Below are 19,221 nucleotides of genomic sequence, written 5' to 3'. Positions count from 1 at the left end.
CACTTAGCTGTGACTTCCCCGAGATTTTGACGTTTGTATTTTGTGTTTTTGTACTTTGAAAACCTTAGTTTATTCACCAAGTCGGTTGTGCTGTTTTGTTGTACTTTTTGATCCTTAATTATTCTTATGTCCTTTTGATACTCACGATTTTTGGCGTGCTCCTTTGGTTCAATAAATTCTAGTTTTTGTGAATTGACTCCTTCGTTCTTTAGTTGTTGTGGATCCGTCTTTAATCGGCTTGCCCATTCATAACACTTGTTGCTCTTCCATCTGCTTCTGTATATAACATTCACTGTTTGATTGGCTGCTGTCGAGAAAGAATCACAAGCACTCCTCACTGCTGCCCTATCTTTTCTGGTAATACTCACTAACACTTAAAGCAACAACAATGTGGCGAAAGAAAGGGATACCTTTGCATTTTAAAAGAAAATATATTTTTTAGAGAAAGAATGAGATTTATTTTAGCACAACTCACAAAAATTGTATTCATCTAATAACATCTTAGTGAAATTAATTTGAGGTAGATGATGCAAAATATTTAATGCGTGGCTCACAAGTAAAGTAGGTTTAACCGAGGTGAACGTAAACTTGCTCTAGTTACACTCAAATGCATGGTATAAACCCTTTTTTGGGTGACAAAGTGCACAAATAGAACATATTTTCCACAACTTCACCACACCATAATCTTGAGCAGTACGACCCTGTTATAATATTTACTCAGTATTTCACCTTTTGCACATCGTACATCATATAACAAAACAAGACTACAATCTTTTTACAAACTAACTGTAATCTACTTGGACATATGACAGGGCAGCCAATTAACATGAAGAGAAAGTGGGTGAAGTACTACTTTTATCTTATTCAGCATCTATTTCACATTATAATTAAATGATACATCACAATAAACTGGAAATATACATGTGGGGTGATACTTGGCTTCAGTAAACCTAACAGGATAAGATAGCTGATCATGTTAGATATACCATGACAACCAAATCCAGGCCACACACACGTATATTTGATCCCTGGCTTCTGTTATCAAATTATGTTGGGACAATGACGATTGAACATAAGGCAGATGACCTTCAGCCTATACATTCGCCATTCTCTTATAGTGCTCAAGATTAAGGCTTGTAGATGCAGAAACCCAGTAAATAGTGTGGTATTTCTCATGGATGCATCTGCTTTGATGGAAGAAAACAGTGTATCAAAATTAGAATTGTTAAACTGTATTCATTTTGGAACATAAACTCCGGAACTGAATAGGTAAATCGCATATGAAGTTCCTATTCAATACAGTTGCAGGTACATTCTGAATGAATCAGCGAAGCAAGCATTTTTTCTTTGATACGCTAACTTGACAGCACTACACCAAATATACAAAGTAGGTGAATGTACAGTAAGTGTTATGTAGGTCCAATGTTTCCTCTAAGCTGCGCGGGTGCGCAATTGCGCACTACTCTCGTCTTCTCTGCGCAGCAGCAATAATATGGCGCGCAGTAATTTTTATTTTATTTTTATTTTTTATTTTTTTACCCCTTTCCCCATGATGACGCCGTTTAAGCGGCAGCCAGTGGCAGTAGCTGTCCACTCTTATGTTTTTCGTGTTTTACAGCATGTTTTACATGAAAAATTAGAGGGAACATTGACATGCACCTGCTTGTGGCAGGTGTGATGCTGGTGTGCTCATAGCGAGCAATGATGATGTCGTGACCGGATGATTCGCCTAAAGACGTTTTGTCGACGGACGTTTGACAGACGGACAGGTCGCCGAATGACCGTTCGTTCAAACAACGTTTAATGATTAAATACAAATACTAGTATTTGTTAGTTTAATGATTAAATACAAATACTAGTATTTGTTAGTTTAATGATTAAATACAAATACTAGTATTTGTATTTAATCATTAAACGCTGTTTTCAGCTGGATTTGACCGAATTTTAGAGCATTTTGAGTTTCCATCGCGACATCATTGCGACATTTTACCGAGGAATTCACTTCCCTGGGCTCGGTTCTAATGTCCAAAGAGCTCCAGTATTTGTATTTAATCGTTAAACGCTGTTTTAGGATGGATTTGACCCGATTGCTGTCATTTTACGGCTCGGTACTGCTACATCTGCCCGCCCAGGAGTGCTTATTCCCGGGCTGCCATGCCCGCCCAAGAGTGCTTATTCCCGGGCTGCCATTGATGGTAGACTAACATTGATTTTTACTATAATTTGGACAATGCCGGCGGCGGGCCGGATAAAAAATCCTAACGGGCCGTATATGGCCCGCGGGTCGAGGTTGAAAAACTTGTACACACACGATCTGGGGGCGGGGCGAGCGCGCGAATGCCGTTTCGGCGAATGAACGTTCGGCGGAACGTCCATTCGGCGACCTGCCCGCCTGTCAAACGTCCGTCGGCAAAACGTTTTCAGGCGAATCATCCGAGTACCGATGATGTCGCTCACACTGGTACTCAGTGCGCTCAGGGAGGTTGTCTTTCTGCCCAGACCAACGAAAAATTAGAGGGAACATTGTGTAGGTCTACATTTAAAATTCAAAATCTAAGTATATACCTGTACTTAAATGTGAGATGACATATTGCCAATTGAAAATCATAGATATGGATGAAATAAGAAAATAATATTTAATGTATTTTCACAGGTAATGAATATAACAGACTAGATAGGGGTCGGGAACCTTTTTGACACAGAGAGGCATGAACAATTCCTATTTCTAAATTGTATTCCTTGAGAGCCATATTCAGAATTTGAGAGAAAAAATGTGAAAATGAGATGTGATTTTTTGGGGGGTCATTTTACCACTTGGGCGGCCCGGTGGACCCGGTGGATAGCACGTCGGCCTCACAGCTCTGGGGTCTTGTGTTCGAATCCAGGTCACCTCCACCTGTGTGGAGTTTGCATGTTCTCCCCAGGCCTGCGTGGATTTCCTCTGGGTACTCCGGTTTCCTCCCACATTCCAAAAACATGCATGGTAGGCTGATTTGGCACTCTAAATTGCCCCTAGGTATGGGTGTGAGTGTGCATGGTTGTCTGTCTCTTCGTGCCCTGCAATCGGCTGGCCACCGATTCAGGGTGTTCCCCACCTCTGGCCAGGAGACAGCTGGGATTGGCTCCAGCACCCCCCACGACCCTAATGAGAATAAAGTGATTCAGAAAGTGTGATGAGATTTTACCACTTTTAAAGTACTAAATGAATTCTTTAGATAACACTGTTACGCAGTTGCTAATCAATGAAAATATGCATACAGAAAAGGCTAATGAAGAAAAAAAAGATGACTGAAGTTAGAGTTAGTGTCAGCGCCATAGTGCCGACGTGACGCTCCTATTTCGGAACTCGGCTCTGTCACCAGTGGTTTAAATACATATTTTACCTCACAGGTAAGCAGTGACATGCACCGATCAGAAGAGCCATATTTGGCTCCCGAGCCATAGGTTCCCTACCCCTTCACTAGATGTTCCAACATATGCATAAAATATTCAGCATTTGCATTTATTATATTTACTAATCATTTATCCCATACAGTTCAGGTGTAAACAAAACAATAACATTTTCCAATTGAAAGTTAAAACATTCAGACTTGGGGAAACTGAACTCATGAGAGAAAATGGTAAATATCCATATATAAACAGAATATACATTTGTTTTTTGTTTTTACCAGGCTATGGGATTAACGGTACAACAAAAAATGGATATCAAGCCACAATGCAGAGCAGACAGCCTCACACAGCTATGGTGAGTGTATTTGTTCATTTGATTCTGGAATCCAAAAGAGCTCTGTTTTTTTTCTATCACACAAGGGCGTCATTAGATTCTGAGGATAGGGAAGGCTTATAACCCTTTACCAAAGGATGCTAATGAATGTAGTAGGCATTCTAGTCTAGGAACACTGCATTTTAAATCACCTGTTAACTCCTTATTTCTCAAGGTTTCATGTGTGTCCCTTCCCATATAATAATTCCAGCAAAAGCCACTTGTTCTGAGCCAAGGAATGTATTACCTTGACAGAGGATTCACAAACAGCACGCTGGGGCATTCTATTACAATCTTAGCCTTAGCAGAGGTGTAATAAAATGATCAAGGTTCTCTTCCTTGTAAGAATTATTATACAAGTTGAAAACAAAGTGAAGAGCTGAGTTTTTCCATTAACTTGTGCCCGTCGTCCATGAGTTGTGGGGATTTTGGTTTTCCAGATGAGTATTCTTCCGATAAGATAGGGGAACGCTCTTGGTTTTCCAGATGAGCATTCTTCTGATAAGATGGGGGACCGCTCTTGGTGCTGTTAGTGTTCTTAATTTTGTTCTGAAGGATTCTGTGAAATTATAGAAAGACACAGACAGGGCAGACATAGCGAAGCTTCTTGGTCAGTTCTCAAAACAACATCCTTTATTTGCAAAGAGAAAAGACGACCTCTGATCATTTGACTCCCATTTATAAGCTCATTTTCAAGCAGACAGAAGTGGCTGTTAATTTGAATATTAGTGGGTGTGTTGCAGTTTTAAAAGGACATGCAATGTCTTTAGCTAGTTTGATCAATTCAGCCAACCCTCTAGCTTAGTGGAAGGAGAGTTTTATGATACCCCGCCCCCTGGATAACTGCAAGACTCCGGAACTGTTTGTTTATAAAACAAACACCAGTGGTTGGTGGCCCGGTGGAGCGATGGTTAGCGTGTCGGCCTCACAGCTCTTGGGTCCTGGTTTCAAATCCAGGTCACATCCACCTATGTGGAGTTTGCATGTTCTCTCCGGGCCTGCATGGGTTTCCTCCGGGTACTCCGATTTCCTCCCACATTCCAAAAACATGCATGTTCGGCTGATTGGACACTCTAAATTGCCCCTAGGTTTGGGTGTGAGTTTGCACGGTTGTCCGTCTCCTCGTGCCCTGCGATTGGCTGCCCACCGATTCAGGGTGTCTGTCCCCCGCCTCTGGCCCGGAGACAGCTGGGATTGGCTCCATCACCCCCCAAAACCCTTATGAGGATAAAGTGGTTCAGAAGATGAGATAAGGGGAGACACCAGCGGGTTTTAACTTAAAGATCTGTTAGGGCAGAGAGCTCAAGATATGACACTTCCTTCTGAAATATAAGAGCAGGACAGGATGTCGGGACATAGGTCAGGACAGGTTTTACGATACTGTCCCTCTTTGAAACATGCTCTACAACGGTCAGAACGCAGGGAAAATTGTTTATGAACAAACACCAGGACCATATACTGTGGTCACACATTACTGTGACCAGGCAAACCAATGATCAAATAGAAGCAATCAATTTGATCAGGGTGAGTTCATGGTGAGCAAACTCAAATATGATTTATAACGTATAAGTTAATTTTTTATAGCAAATCATTCATAAAAGGCCCACTGTTTACACAGCAAAGATGTGTAACTATCAGTCAAATAAAGTAAAAATTAAAGAAAGAAAAAAACACACTGTACAATCTACTTGATTATGGTAACAAAAAACTAGAAAGAAAATATAAAAATCAAATCCTCTTTGACCAGATTGTCCGCACTTGAAGTGATTCTTCTCACAGTTCTTCCTTCTCTTCCTCCACCGGCCTGCGATCCCAGTCTTCCACGTCCATCAGCATTAAAAGTCCACATTCAAAGCAAATTAACCATGGGTCACAGACATTATTTCATAATCTTCCATAAGAACAGCATCAAAATGGCCATTGAGTAGCAGAAACAGTCGGGTTATTACTACTAAAAATAAATCTCCTAATCATAGCTTGCGCGTATGGAACAATACAGCAACTAAGAAGTAAAAACAAGAAGAATATAGTAGTAAGAGAAGCCAGTACAGAAACTATCAAATGTTTCCATTTTGCAAGATTGTGAAAAGCAATGCTAATTTGTATAGACAAGTACCATATTTTCAAGCCTTTCCACGTCATTTAAAAACATAATTTTCAGAAGAATTTCCACCAGTGAGTTTCCAGGTGCTCCCCAGAACACTTTTTTTTCTGTCGTGACGGGAGTTATAAAACATCCACCCATCCATAAATCATGCTTTATCTATTCTATAATCTTTATAAAGCGTGATTTATGGATGGATGTGTGGGTGTGTTTGTTTGTGTGTGTACACCTGGAAACTCGGTGGCGGAAATTCTTCCGAAAATGACGTTTTTAAATGACGTGGAAAGGCGTCCTTACGACTATATTGGGTCAGCGTGGCCAGTACCATGATGTCTCGCTGAGTCTTCCCATCACGACAGGAAAAAAATGTTGTGTTTCGGGGAGCATAGAATAGATAATGCGTGATTTATGGATGGGTGGATGTTTTATGTTAACATTCTCACGCTACCTTTGTCCAAACCGTGCATCGTAGAGAGTTGACATTTTTTTATGGCGGCCAGAAATGGCTGTCGGATCCTAGGCGAGTGATTGAATTCAAGCTGTAAGCTCAAGCTTTGAGTTTTTGCAAGGATTATCGATGAGTATGCCTGACCAGAAATATGTTAACTTGCTGCTCTCTCGTGGTAGTCTTAAGCATTACACTCTGCAGATTCCATACATTCTTCAGTGCCCACTGCATTGCTTCCGCTTAGTCATTTCCACTTGAAGTTAGTTGCATGAACTATGCAACAGCACCGTTATTTTGTGAGTTTTTATTTTCGTCATTTTTCACTTTGGTTTACAATGTTTTAACAAAAATAACACCCAGACATTGCTTGAATAGGTAAAATATGTCATCCTTTCTTTTGAAATTGACTGTCAGTTTTCCTTACTTTTTCCTAAAAGGCATACTCCTGCTTCTGTGTACCTGTACATAATTGTATACACGTTTGCTGTGCTATGCGTGTAACTGAAATTTTCCTTTCTCATCTAACCCATTTTTCAAAAGATATTTTTTTTATAGTGCAGCAACTGTCTTTTGGTTCTAAACTTGCTAACCTGCTTGTAAATGAATAAGTGGTCAACATATTAACTAGTATAAGCAGTAGTCAACATGGGTATGTTAATAAGTAGTATAAGCAGTAGTCAACATGGGTATGTGGTACATAGTGACAAAGTGGCTAGACATAAGTCTTGATTAGGTCCTAGGTGCTGAACTCGAGTTGAGTATGATGACAGCTCTTGGGTAGAAACTGTCCTTGAGTCTGTTTGTCTTGGTTGTTAAGGCTCTGTAGCGCCTTCCAGAGGACATCAGGTTGAAGTGGTGGTTATGATGCTCTCTGCCCTTCTAAGGCACCGGGATTTGTAGATGCTGGACAGGGTAGGTAGGGGGCAGTTGATGATCTTTTGGGGTGTGTGTATCACCACTGCAGTCTTTTCCTGTCTTCTTCTGTGCAGCTTGAGTCCCACACTGACACAGCGTAGGTCAGTATGCTTTCAAAGTCTGACCGGTAGAAGGTCACCAGCAGGTTAGTGTTTAGTTGCTCTTTCCTGCGTACTCTTAGGAAATGTAGCCTCTGCTGCGCCCTCTTGACAAATCCTGTGGTGTTTGCTGTCCAAGTGAGATCAACAGAGATATGGACCCCCAGGAATTTGAAAGTCCCCATTTGCTCCACACATTCGCCCTTTATATATCCGTCGGAAGTCCAGGTTGAGTTTTCTGGTTTTGGAAATGTTCAGCGCCAAGTGTTTGAGAGCGTACCACTTGCTGTGTCTAAGGACCTAATCTCTGTAGGCCGTCTTGTTCCCCTCTGAGATCAGTTATTTCACATTCCAGAAAATGAAATGATTGGATGAAATGATAACACATTTCAAAAGCGTGGCAAATTTAATTATTTACATTACATATGGAAACAGAATGCATTGCCCATTTCCATGTGGACTGGGGATCGGAGGGGGGTGGCTGGTTGAGGGGGCTCAAGACTGTATTGACTATGGGCCCACGTACAGAATACGTTGTGAAACCCAATAAATGAAAGGAAGTCCCTCAACAGAGGTAACCTGATGCGCTCGGGGTCGGCGCCCATTGTGCTTGCCTGGCGCTAGTGCTTTGATTGTCTCTGGAAGGGCATCGCACACACTCCCGCCAACTGCATTATTCAGGACACGTGCTGGGAGAGTGAGCGAGCAAGCAACAGTGGAGGGAGGGTGAGCAAATATGGGAGCAGTGAAAAAGAGAAGAGGCGAATGCTCAAAACTGGCGCGTGTCACCGCCAGCGCTGGACAGACCACTAGCGGATTATCCGCAGCCGTTGGAGTTAAACGTTGCACTTTTCTACTGCATTTTAGAACATTAGTGAGACAAAACAAGACAAAGGAGAAAGAAGACGTCACAGCCAGTAGGTAAATTTACGTCACTGTTATTGAATTCCGCTCATTGTTTGCCTTAGCATGAGTCCTCTCCTCTAAGCGAATATCACCAAAGCTTGTACTGGAGCTCTGCTACAGGACAGTGTAAGCGCTTAAATGCATAAACATGAACAGCACCAGGCTGTTAGCAGAACAAGGTGCGTGTATCAAATAGAACAAACCTGCAATGACATTGACTGACTTAAATGGGTGAAGGACACAGGACTGCAGCCCTGGAGAGCAGAAAGAAGAGGTCAATGGACAGAAAACCTCACAGCAGTGTCCTCCTTACTCTCTGCATCCCCTTTTAGTCTGATCCGAAAATTGAATAGTGAACATCACTCATTTGGATGATTAGTCGATGATCGTTTTTCATTTTTAAATATTGATTGCGGCGGCCCGGGAGATGAGTGCTTAGCGCGCCGGCCTCACATTTCTGGGGTCTTGGGTTTAATCCCAGGTCAGTCTACCTGTTTGGAGTTTGCATGTTCGCCCTGGGCCTGTATAGGTTTTCTCCGGGTACCCCGATTTCCTCCCACATTGCCAAAAGAGACATGGTAGGCCGATTGGACACTGTAAATTGCCCCTAAGTATGAGTGTGAGAGTGAAGGGTTGTCCGTCTTGTCGTGCCCTGTGATCGGCTGGCCATCGATTCAGGGTGTCCCCCTTCCTCTGGCCAAAAGTCAGCTGGGATAGGCTTCAGCACCCCCCACAACCATAGTGAGGACAATGCGGTTCAGAAAATGAATGAATAAATGAACATAAAATCAAGCATAAGATCTTTGAATTTTTGTTAAAAACAAATATTGACCCTTAGCATTTAGTTGAATAATTTGCAAGCTGGAACATTTACACTTATCTCTACTTTGAGTTTGATTTATTTAATAAAGGGACAGTACATATTAATGGAGACATACATATTAATGAACGTTTATCCTAAAATATTTAAGTTTATTCCAGAAGGCTATTTTCCAACTTTAGTCCTTTGTGCAAGTTGAAGATAAATGATGAGACATACACACACATTCACAAGTAGCACAGTTCTAGGCAGCATTGTAATCACAATTTTGTTCGTCTAACAGCCAGGCTTTAAGATGATTGGCAAAGAGTTCATGCATGGTAATTGGTATTGAGTTCCAGGTAACTAGTTCTTTATCTTAGTTCTTTGTATCCATTCCATAAGAAAGCACAATAGTGACTAGCCAATGTGCCCCTATCATGACCATGATTTAATGTTAGTGATCGCCCGAAATGGGTTTTTCCGGACCGATTCCGCCGCGGTAGACCAGAGGGTAGCATCCCTCCAGCCTTGGGCAGGAGGGGGAGCTTCCTGACTGTTGTTTGTGTGTACGCCAAGGCTGCCCTATGTTACTGATCCTGTTCATAACTTTTATGAACAGAATATCGAGACACAGCCCTGGTGTTGAGTGGTCCGGTTTGGTGGCCTCAGTATTGCACTCTTGGTTCTTGCAGATGGTGTGGTAAATCCGATATTTGAAGTCGATATTCATTTGTGAGTTTAAATCTGTGTTGGTGCTGGTGTGTCTCTGTGTGTTTACGGGTTCCGGGACTGAGCTCGTATGTCGATTTACTCGTATCTCAAATGAACGTTTCACATAGAAATGAACTAAAAACAAATTAATTAGTTCCAACCCTCTGAAAAAACACCAAAAACAGGATATTGGGTTGGAAAAACATTTTTATTTGTTCTAATTCACCGTCTATTAACAGAGTAACAAATAACTAGTGGTGATGTTGTTTAATAGTACTAAAATTAGATGGATTTCGCGAAAGGGAGAGAGAGAGTGAGAGAGACTTTTTGCACGGCAACGCGCTCGTAACATAACGTAAACAAATTTAAATGAACTTGAATTACGATACAGACACACTCAAAAATAAGTTTAATCTAACCTTACACTAAACTTAATTCTAATTGTGTTTTAAATTTGTATACCTTTCTTCTCCCAGGTTGGCTCTATTTGCCCCGCCTCCACCCTGACTTTCAACTGCAGCTAAAAGAAACCTATTGAGGGTTGTTTGCTTTTGTCTTCTCTTCAAAATATTCTGAAAATGATGCACACAAATGTCCTCACAATAGGATAACGCACGACCACTTGCCAACGATAAGTAGTATGCTCCTCTAATTTTAGCGATCAAGCTCCGCCATTCTGCACTGACTAAGGGGGAAAAAACACTGAAAAAATGCAACGCTCCGCCCAGTGCTCGTAGAGACATTACACGAGGGAGTTGCGGGGAGAGAGAGTGCCCATGATGTTCTTATGAGCAGCCTCTCGCGTCCGCTGTATGCTCGTATATCAAAATGTGTCTCGTATCTCAAGATAAATATTTGCTCTAAATTTTACTCGTATCTCAAATTGCTGGTATGTCGGTGCACTCGTGTGTCGAGGTATTGCTGTATTTCCAATAAAGGGTGCCACTAATTGAAGCATAGCAGTCACAACAACATTTAAGCCCTCGATTTAACGAGCAGCTGCTCATTTGCGTTAATGGGGTGGGGAGGTGTGTTGTGGAGGATGCAGGGAGGAAGTCTGCTTGGACTCACACAGCTTCAAGTGTTGTTGACATTAACAGCTGGCTGGCCTTTCACCTTTCAAAGGCCAATCTGTTGATGTGCCTTCACTGGCCGCATTCCAGGAAGGACTTGCAATCACTCTTTAAATGGCATTGATATTGTGGGATTGATAGTTTGTGACGTTTTTTTTTGTACTACACTTCGAGTTAAAAGGGAACACTTCCACAAAACTACCAGTACTACCAGCTGGTAAGAACAGAATTACAAGGTGGGTAGCTTATCAGAAAGAATGTGAGAGGCCTTCAAGGGAAACAAAGTTGTGTTCAGTTTTTTAATTTTAAGTTGCTCAGTCGTTCTCATCATTTGGCACTCTTTTTCCGAGGATGTACTTTTTCCTTCGTTGTTTCCTGTTCCAGATTCTTATCACATTCCACACGTCATCACAACATAATCCGAGATAAAGAGGAACAACTGTCATGATGACCTGTCACAGATTTTAGATTGTACATTCTTTATTTTATCACACTTTAAAAGTAAAGTCAATAATGAATTTATTAGAAAACATGCATTATCTAATATGATCTAATCAAAGTCGGTCCACAGCATTAAGATGCTCTCTATTTTCGTTAGATTAGATCTGTGGCTGAAAGTACCCAATACTACTCTTTTATTTTATTTTATTTATCACCTAACAAAAATATTCACCATTATGGTGGAACTTTTAATTTCGGTTTCTAGGTGTTCATCTAAGGGCGGACTGGTGGATGAGTGGTTAGCGCGTCGGCCTCACAGTGGTAGACCTGTGTTCAAATCCAGGTCGATGCACCTGTGTGGAGTTTGCATGTTCTCTCCGAGCCTGTGTGGGTTTTCTCTGGCTACTCTGGTTTCCTCAGATTCCAAAGACATGCATGCTAGGCTAATTGGACACTCTAAAATGCCCCTCGGTAGAGTGTGAGCGTGAATGGTTGTTTGTCTCCTTGTGTTCTGCGATTAGCTGGCCACCAATTCAGGGTGTCCCCCGCCTATGCCCTGGAGTCAGCTGGGATAGGCTCCAACACCCCAGCGACCCTAAGGAGGATAAAGCGTTTCAGAAAATTAGATGAGACGAGATGTCCATAAATTCATTTGTATTGAATGGCATTTCAGAACATAAGGGAGGAAGGAAATGAAACCATTCAAACAGATTTTGTGGTGGTCGCCATCACACAACGGCCAGTCGCCCACTATTGTCCACACGCTATCCCCCTCATATCGGTGTGCTGTGCTGGAGAAGTCTTTGTTTTAATACAAAGAAAATTGCAAACACAAGCATGCACAAACAGTGAACAAGTCGGAGAGTCAATGCATTGGAAAAGGATATACACTAATCCCTCGTTTTTTGCGGATAATGTTGACCAGACATGGCTGCGATAATCCAAAAACCACGAAATAGGATCAGCCCTACTATTACTACATACCATACTACAGTGGTACCTCGACATACGATCTTAATCCGTTCCGGGACTGAGCTCGTATGACAAGTTTCTCGTAACTCGAGGTAAAGTTTCCCATTGAAATGAATGGGAAACAAATTAATTCGTTCCAACTATCTGAAGAAAACACCAAAAACAGGATATTGGATTGGAAAACATGTTTTATTTCTTATAATTCACCATCTATTAACAAAGTAATAAATAACGAGTGGTTTGATAGTAATAATGTGTTTAATAGGAGTAAAATTAGACACATTTCGCGGAGGGAAGAGAACAACACACACGGAGGCGGGGTGACTTTCTCCACGGCAACATTGCACTCTTAAACGAACAAACAAATTTAAATTAACTTGGATAACTAAAAAAACAGACACTCAACCTTTAATGTAACTTCAAACAAAACTAAATTCTAAATTAGTTGTAATCTTTTTTACCTTACTTAGTTCTACGGGTTGACACCACCTGGCCGCTCCGCGGAAGTCTTCAAAACAAACGCATCAAGCGTTGTTTGTTTTTGTCTACCCTTCAAAATATTTCGATAATGTCGAATACAAATGTCATCATAATACGATGATGCGCGACCACTTGCCAGTTTGTCAGGGTGAGTCTTTTCAATAAAATCCGAAACCTCTTGCCACTTCGCGAGCATGTTTTTGATATCTTTTGTAGCCGCCTATTCCAACGCCTCCTCGCTACTAAGTTCCGGCAACAAATGTTCACGCTCCTGTAGGTCGATTAAATCCTGTCCGCCTGGGCATTTTTTCCAAAAAAGACCAGTTTCATCGCAGTTGAAAACTTGCTGGGGGGTGTAATTTTCCTGGGGGATAATCAAGGCAAATGTCTTAATAAATTCCACCACAGCTTTCGAATTGCAACTCGCCGCTTCTCCGTGTCGGATTACAGAGTGTATTCCAGATCGTTTTTTAAATGTTTCGAACCAGCCATGACTCGCTTTAAATGTTTGTGAAGTTGTTGAAGGCTCTCCTTTCGTTGATATCAAATCTATGTAAATTCGGCTGGCTTTTTCACAAATGGTAGACTCGGCCAGGCTATCTCCTGCTAATTGTTTATCTTTTATCCACAATAAAAGAAGGTTCTCCATCTCGTCGTGAATGTCACTGCGCCGGTGGGAAATGATAGATAGTCCTTTGGTCGGCCTCTTCTCCTTAATTGCGTCCCTCTGCTTAAGGATGGAGGATATGGTTGACGTATTCCTCTCGTATTGCCGAGCGAGCTCGGTAACACGTACCCCACGCTCATGTTTTTCAATTATTTCGCGTTTCATGTCCATTGTCAACGGTCGCCTTTTCTTAGCAAAACTTTGCCGATCCATTGTAATACGTATTGTTTACCTGGTATGTAAATGTAGACCAAGTGGGGGGAAAACGCGTGTGGAAATGCAAAGTCCGCCCACCAGTGCTCGTAGACATATTTTTTACACGAAAGAGATGCAAAAACAAAAAAATGCCATGGCGACCTGGCTTGGTCGCATCATGAAATTTTGACCGCATCACGGGCGAATTATTCGATCGAAATTTCCCCCGTAAGACGAGCATTCCGTATGACGAACGGTCGTATGACGAGGTACCACTGTACATGTTTTTGCGCCTATACGATTGCCAAATTCAATGGCTTGATCAGCCGTCAATGTTGTCATCAGTCTCCTTCTGAGTGGCCCCATGCAGTGTGTTGCAGAACCTCTGTCGACCCCATTTCAGGAGTACCCTTGTCCCATTACCGGAGTTTATCCGGAGTGAGAGCGATTCACACAAAATCGATATAAAATGTAAAAAATAGTAATTTATGACAATTTAAAATCAAACTGTTATTGATGATGTTTTTGCATTAATTGAAATATTTAGTTTTTGCAAACTATTGAAAAAGTAGCAGCATACAGATCGCCACAACATGCGTGTATCTCCAGAGGGGAAGTGCGTTCACTTCCTGTGTCTCCATTTTAACCGCACGGTGGAACCCATTAACATTAATATTGTTCCTACTAGCTGAATTATGTACAAAAGAACGCCACAGTGTAGATTCATTTATTTCGCAATGACGAGCGACTCCTTTAGCATGTCAAGGAACGTCAATATTTACCACTTTCAACGGTGTCTCAAAAAAAATAGTCTTTTTCCAGAGGTGATGTGTGCAATGCAAAATTCACTCACGACAACAGAGGAAATGGCAAGATGCAATGCAATTAGGCACTGTAAATAAAATATTTGGCGCGCCCATTCTCCCTCTATTGCAGGGGTCTCGAACTCAATTTACCTGGGGGCCGCTAGAGGCCGAGTCTGGGTGAGACTGGGCCGCATCAGGATTTCCATAAGAAAAGCACTGATAAAACATTCCAACGTTATCAAATATCTTTATTTTTTAATAAAAAATAATGAATTAAATAAATTAACTTAAAGATGAATAAAAAATAAATCAATCAGTAATACAAAACCAAATAATACTAATGAGCATACAGTAGATATACACTGGCTGGCTAAGTAGAGAAAATGAATTATTTTTATCCCGTTTCAAATGTCTGTATTAACAGCTCTTTAACCTTTAACTTTCTGAACTTGAATGGAACATTGAACATGAAATATTCTGAACACGGCTTCTCTTGCCTACTCCTTGCTGCTAGAGACCTGGCAGCGCTTCTTCTCACATAGTCACATTTGGCTTGAGGGGGGAAGCAGTGGAGACCCTCAGTAGAGCTTGAAGATGCTCATCAGTAAGTCTGGACCTGTACTTGGACTTATTGAAGTTCAAGATGGAGAAGAGCTTCTCACACAAGTATGTGCTCCCAAAAAGGCACATGGTCCGCTTGAACCTTCGGGAAAGTTCAGGGAAGCTGGGGGTCAACTCTCTCAAAAATTGCCCAAGCTTGTCTGCTTCTCCACTCACCTCCCTGAACTTGGCTTTGAGTGCAGAGTTGCACTGCAGGTCAATGAGCTCCATTTGAAGCTCAGGAGGGGCATCTTGCACATCAAAGGAGAAGGGGTCCGCAAAAATTTGAAATGTGGCTTTGTGTGTCTTGAAGTCTGCAAATCTGTGATCAAATTCCTCCTGTAGCTTCGAAATGGCCTCAACATACTTCTCACCACTGAATGGTGTGCCTGCATCCACGAGAGCCTTGCATGCTGGGAAATGGCAAAGGTTTGTCTGAGAGAGCTGGGCTTTCCATAACACAAGTTTAGTGCAGAATACTCTCACGTTGTCATAGGCAGCACTGACAAGTTGCCCCTTGCCTTGTAGCTTCTTGTTCAGTACATTAAGCTTATGTGTGATATCAACAAGAAAAGCCAAGTCCATGAGCCATTTGGGATCACTTAGCACAGGATCAATCAACTCACAAACGGCGTAGCTAGCTTTGACTGCTGCATTACTGTCTTTGGTAGCCTTCTTTAAGAAATCCTGTTGCCTCAGAAGACGTGTTTTAAGACTGGCAACCTGGTTGGCTCTCTGATCTCCCTGGTATGTTTCGTACTCCTCAGCATGTCTCGTAGTACAATTACGTTTCAAATTGTATTCCTTGTGCACCGCAACTTTTTCAGTGTAATTGAGACACGTCGGGGTGCCCCTGTGTTCAACAAAGAAATATTGCACTCCCCACTTTTCTTGAAACTGTCTGTGCTCATCACCGACCTTTCTCTTCACGGCAGGCTTTGAAAGAGACATCTCTGGGGCTCTGTAATATGTTTTTCCACTTGGAATGAGTCTCGGGTTGATCTTTCACATTCAGTCGCGCGGGTTTGTGGCGCATGTGCACTTTCGCTCTCCGTTTCAATCGCGGAGATGGCTACAGACACTGACACAGGCTGGATCACGGATAATAGCGCCTCATTCAGTTCTATGCTGAGAGCAGCGGAGGAGTGATCGGCCTCACGGCTTTTCCTCCGCCCAGCTGATTGGAGGAATGAATGAGTGAGTGAGCGAGGCACTGGACAGCCCGGCCGATGTCCCGCCCTCCAGAGCCGTATACCTCACCGTGATTGGTTCATTCAGCTCCGAACCAAAGTTCCCTCTAATTTTTTGTTGGTCTGAGCAGAAAGACAACCTCCCTGAGCGCACTGAGTACCAGTGTGAGCGACATCATCGGTACTCGGATGATTCGCCTAAAGACGTTTCGCCGACGGACGTTTGACAGACGGGCAGGTCGCCGAATGGACGTTCCACCGAACGTTCATTCGGCCGAATGGAGGTTTTGCCGAAACGGGATTTGCACGCTCGCCCCGCCGGATCGTGTGTGTACAAGTTTTTCAACCTCGGCCCGCGGGCCATATACGGCCCGTTAGGATTTTTAATCTGGCCCGCCGCCGGTGTTGTCCAAATTATAGTAAAAATCAATGTTCGTCTACCATTAATGGCAGCCCGGGAATAAGCACTCTTGGGCGGGCATGGCAGTCCGGGAATAAGCACTCTTGGGCAGGCAGATGTAGCAGAACCGAGCCGTAAAATGACAGCAATCGGGTCAAATCCATCCTAAAACAGCATTTAATGATTAAATACAAATACTGGATGATATCGCGATGGAGGCAAAAAAACGTCTATAGACGTCCATTCGCCAAACGGCTCAAAATGCTCTCAAATTCGGTCAAATCCAGCTGAAAACAGCGTTTAATGATTAAATACAAATACTATTATTTGTATTTAATCATTAAACTAACAAATACTAGTACGACCTGTCCGTCTGTCAAACGGCCGTCGGTGAAACGTCTTTAGGCGAATCATCCGGTCACGACATCATCATTGCTTGCTATGGGCACACCAGTATCACACCTGCCACAAGCAGGTGCATGTCAATGTTCCCTCTAATTTTTCATGTAAAACATGCTGTAAAACACGAAAAACATGAGTGCACAGAGCTACTGCCACTGACTGCCACTTAAACGGCGCCATCATGGGGAAAGGGGTAAAAAAAAAAAATTAAAAAAAAAAAAATCGATTTTTTTTTTTACTGCGCGCCATATGATTGCTACTGCGCAGAGAAGACGAGAGTAGTGCGCAATTGCGCACGCGCGCAGCTTAGAGGGAACATTGCTCCGAACACAAGTGTCATTCATATCAATTTTCCGGGCCGCACGAACATTAATCTTTCATATTAAGACGGGGGCCGCAAATTATCGTCCCGAGGGCCGCAGTTGGCCCGCGGGCCGCAAGTTTGAGACCCCTGCTCTATTGTATATTCATTCTTTCGGTGCTGAGAGATGAAGCGGTACCCTGACTTCCACCATTTTCTATCTGTCTTCCGGCTGCGAATTTCAGGGTAGATTTAGACATTTTTATGAACTTTTTTTTATATATACCGCAGAATTTTTTTTTAAAATAAATTTAAACTGCAAGTTCACCACCCGAACACCACAAAGAACGGGGCGCTGCTGCGACATGACGACCAACGTTCAGTAGATGAAGGAGATGGTAGGGAACAAACAGCTATTTTCAGCATGGTTATCACTAGAGCGGCTAACGCAGAGCATGAAAGCAAAAGGATTACTGTGATACTTCACCACTTTGCGGCTTCAATATTCACGGCTTCAAAAGGCAGTGCTACACCCTAGAATGGTCACCAGTCAGCCGTATGGCACACAGAGACAAATGACCATCTGCTCTCACAATCATACCCCCACCAGCGGGAATCGAGCCTACGCCTGCCTTTACTAAAGTCAGACGAGTAAACCTCTTCGCCACAAGGCGGTTCATTCTTATTACATTTATATGTTTATTGGTCCTCGATAACAGAACAAAAATTCAGACATGCAAAATTAAAAAACATCTTCATTGCACAGTGTGGCATGTGGCACATTAGCATTGCTATATTGAGACTAACAGTGAAAGACAATGTAGTAGCCATTTTAGCTTTCTATGTAGTATGAGTTAATAGTTGTCTTCTCCGAAACACAATCGTTGTGGTTAAGGTGAAACATAAAAAAAGTTTACAACTAAGGCCACGTGAGGGGAAAAGAGAGTATGCTGGATAATCAAGTGTATAGCTTACAGTTAGCAGAGATCGTCTTGGTCACTGGTAGCAGACAAAAACGTCATGGTCTACTGCTAATATTGTCATGCTGTAAGCTTGGAATGCGTATGCACATTCCTCTTTCACACGTCCACCTTTTCGTGCAAGCAATGTACCCACACAGTCAGGTTGTCAGTGTCCTACAACAACTTCTACAGAATCTTGAATTTAGTGCATACAAAAGGTGCACCGACTAATTGGGCACTATGTCCACTTTGGGATTTTTTTTAGACTTTTAAGTGCACCCTATGTGAGTAAATATGTGCCCCGTTGGATTTGTACGGTTTATTGTCGCTTAATAAAGGGAATTCAGAGCTGCCAACTTCTCTGGAATTTTAGAGGTTTGCTCCGGACATGTAACGCAAACTCCACGACTCCTGAAAACTTCCCTACACTTCGGAAATCCAAAAAACTGTCACCAACATTTTTTGGAAGCAACCATTTCGGAAAAGTGCCAAATTTCCCATTTAAATGCCTCGAAATTCAGACCATCGCTTTGGCCTCCGCCATCTTATGCATTTGATTCAACTGCACTGTAAACCGGATGAATTTGGTAACACGAGTGCATTGTGAATCATCCGAGCATGATATAATAATAGTTTGACTTAAATTGTCTTGCGTTACTTTTTTTTTACATTTTATACCGATTTTGCGCAAATCACACTCACTCCTGATGGAAACATAAAACCCCTGAAATGGGACAAGGGTACTCCTTAAATGGCGTGGACAAATGTTGACAGCTCTGGGAAGTGCAATCAGTAATAAGGGGAGCAATTGGCCGAGGTTGACAGGTATGTCTTCAGTTACTCTCACATATTTCAGATTCTACAGTCAAATAACTTTCAAGTGACAGCTATTATGAAAAATCTGATTGATGTGGGAGGAAACCAGACTACCCAGAGAAAACCCACACAGGAGAACATGCAAACTCCACACAGGTGGAACGACCTG

General features: G+C 42.3%; 1 protein-coding gene across 8 annotated transcripts in view; it reads left to right on the top strand.

The window, feature by feature from the left end:
- The window catches only part of palm2akap2 (PALM2 and AKAP2 fusion), a 124,085-nt gene that overhangs the window by 59,557 nt on the left and 45,307 nt on the right, over positions 1–19,221 (top strand). For all 8 annotated transcript variants that reach the window (XM_077622309.1, XM_077622313.1, XM_077622312.1 and 5 more), the window contains one exon: positions 3,672–3,745. In XM_077622309.1, the coding sequence (XP_077478435.1) occupies positions 3,672–3,745 (74 nt within the window). The remainder of the gene's footprint in view (positions 1–3,671; positions 3,746–19,221) is intronic.

Source organism: Stigmatopora argus, chromosome 16, assembly GCF_051989625.1.
Source record: "Stigmatopora argus isolate UIUO_Sarg chromosome 16, RoL_Sarg_1.0, whole genome shotgun sequence".
Classification (NCBI taxonomy): domain Eukaryota; kingdom Metazoa; phylum Chordata; class Actinopteri; order Syngnathiformes; family Syngnathidae; genus Stigmatopora; species Stigmatopora argus.
The sequence above is the reverse complement of the archived record's forward strand: the minus strand, read 5'-3'. Positions and strand labels throughout refer to the sequence as shown.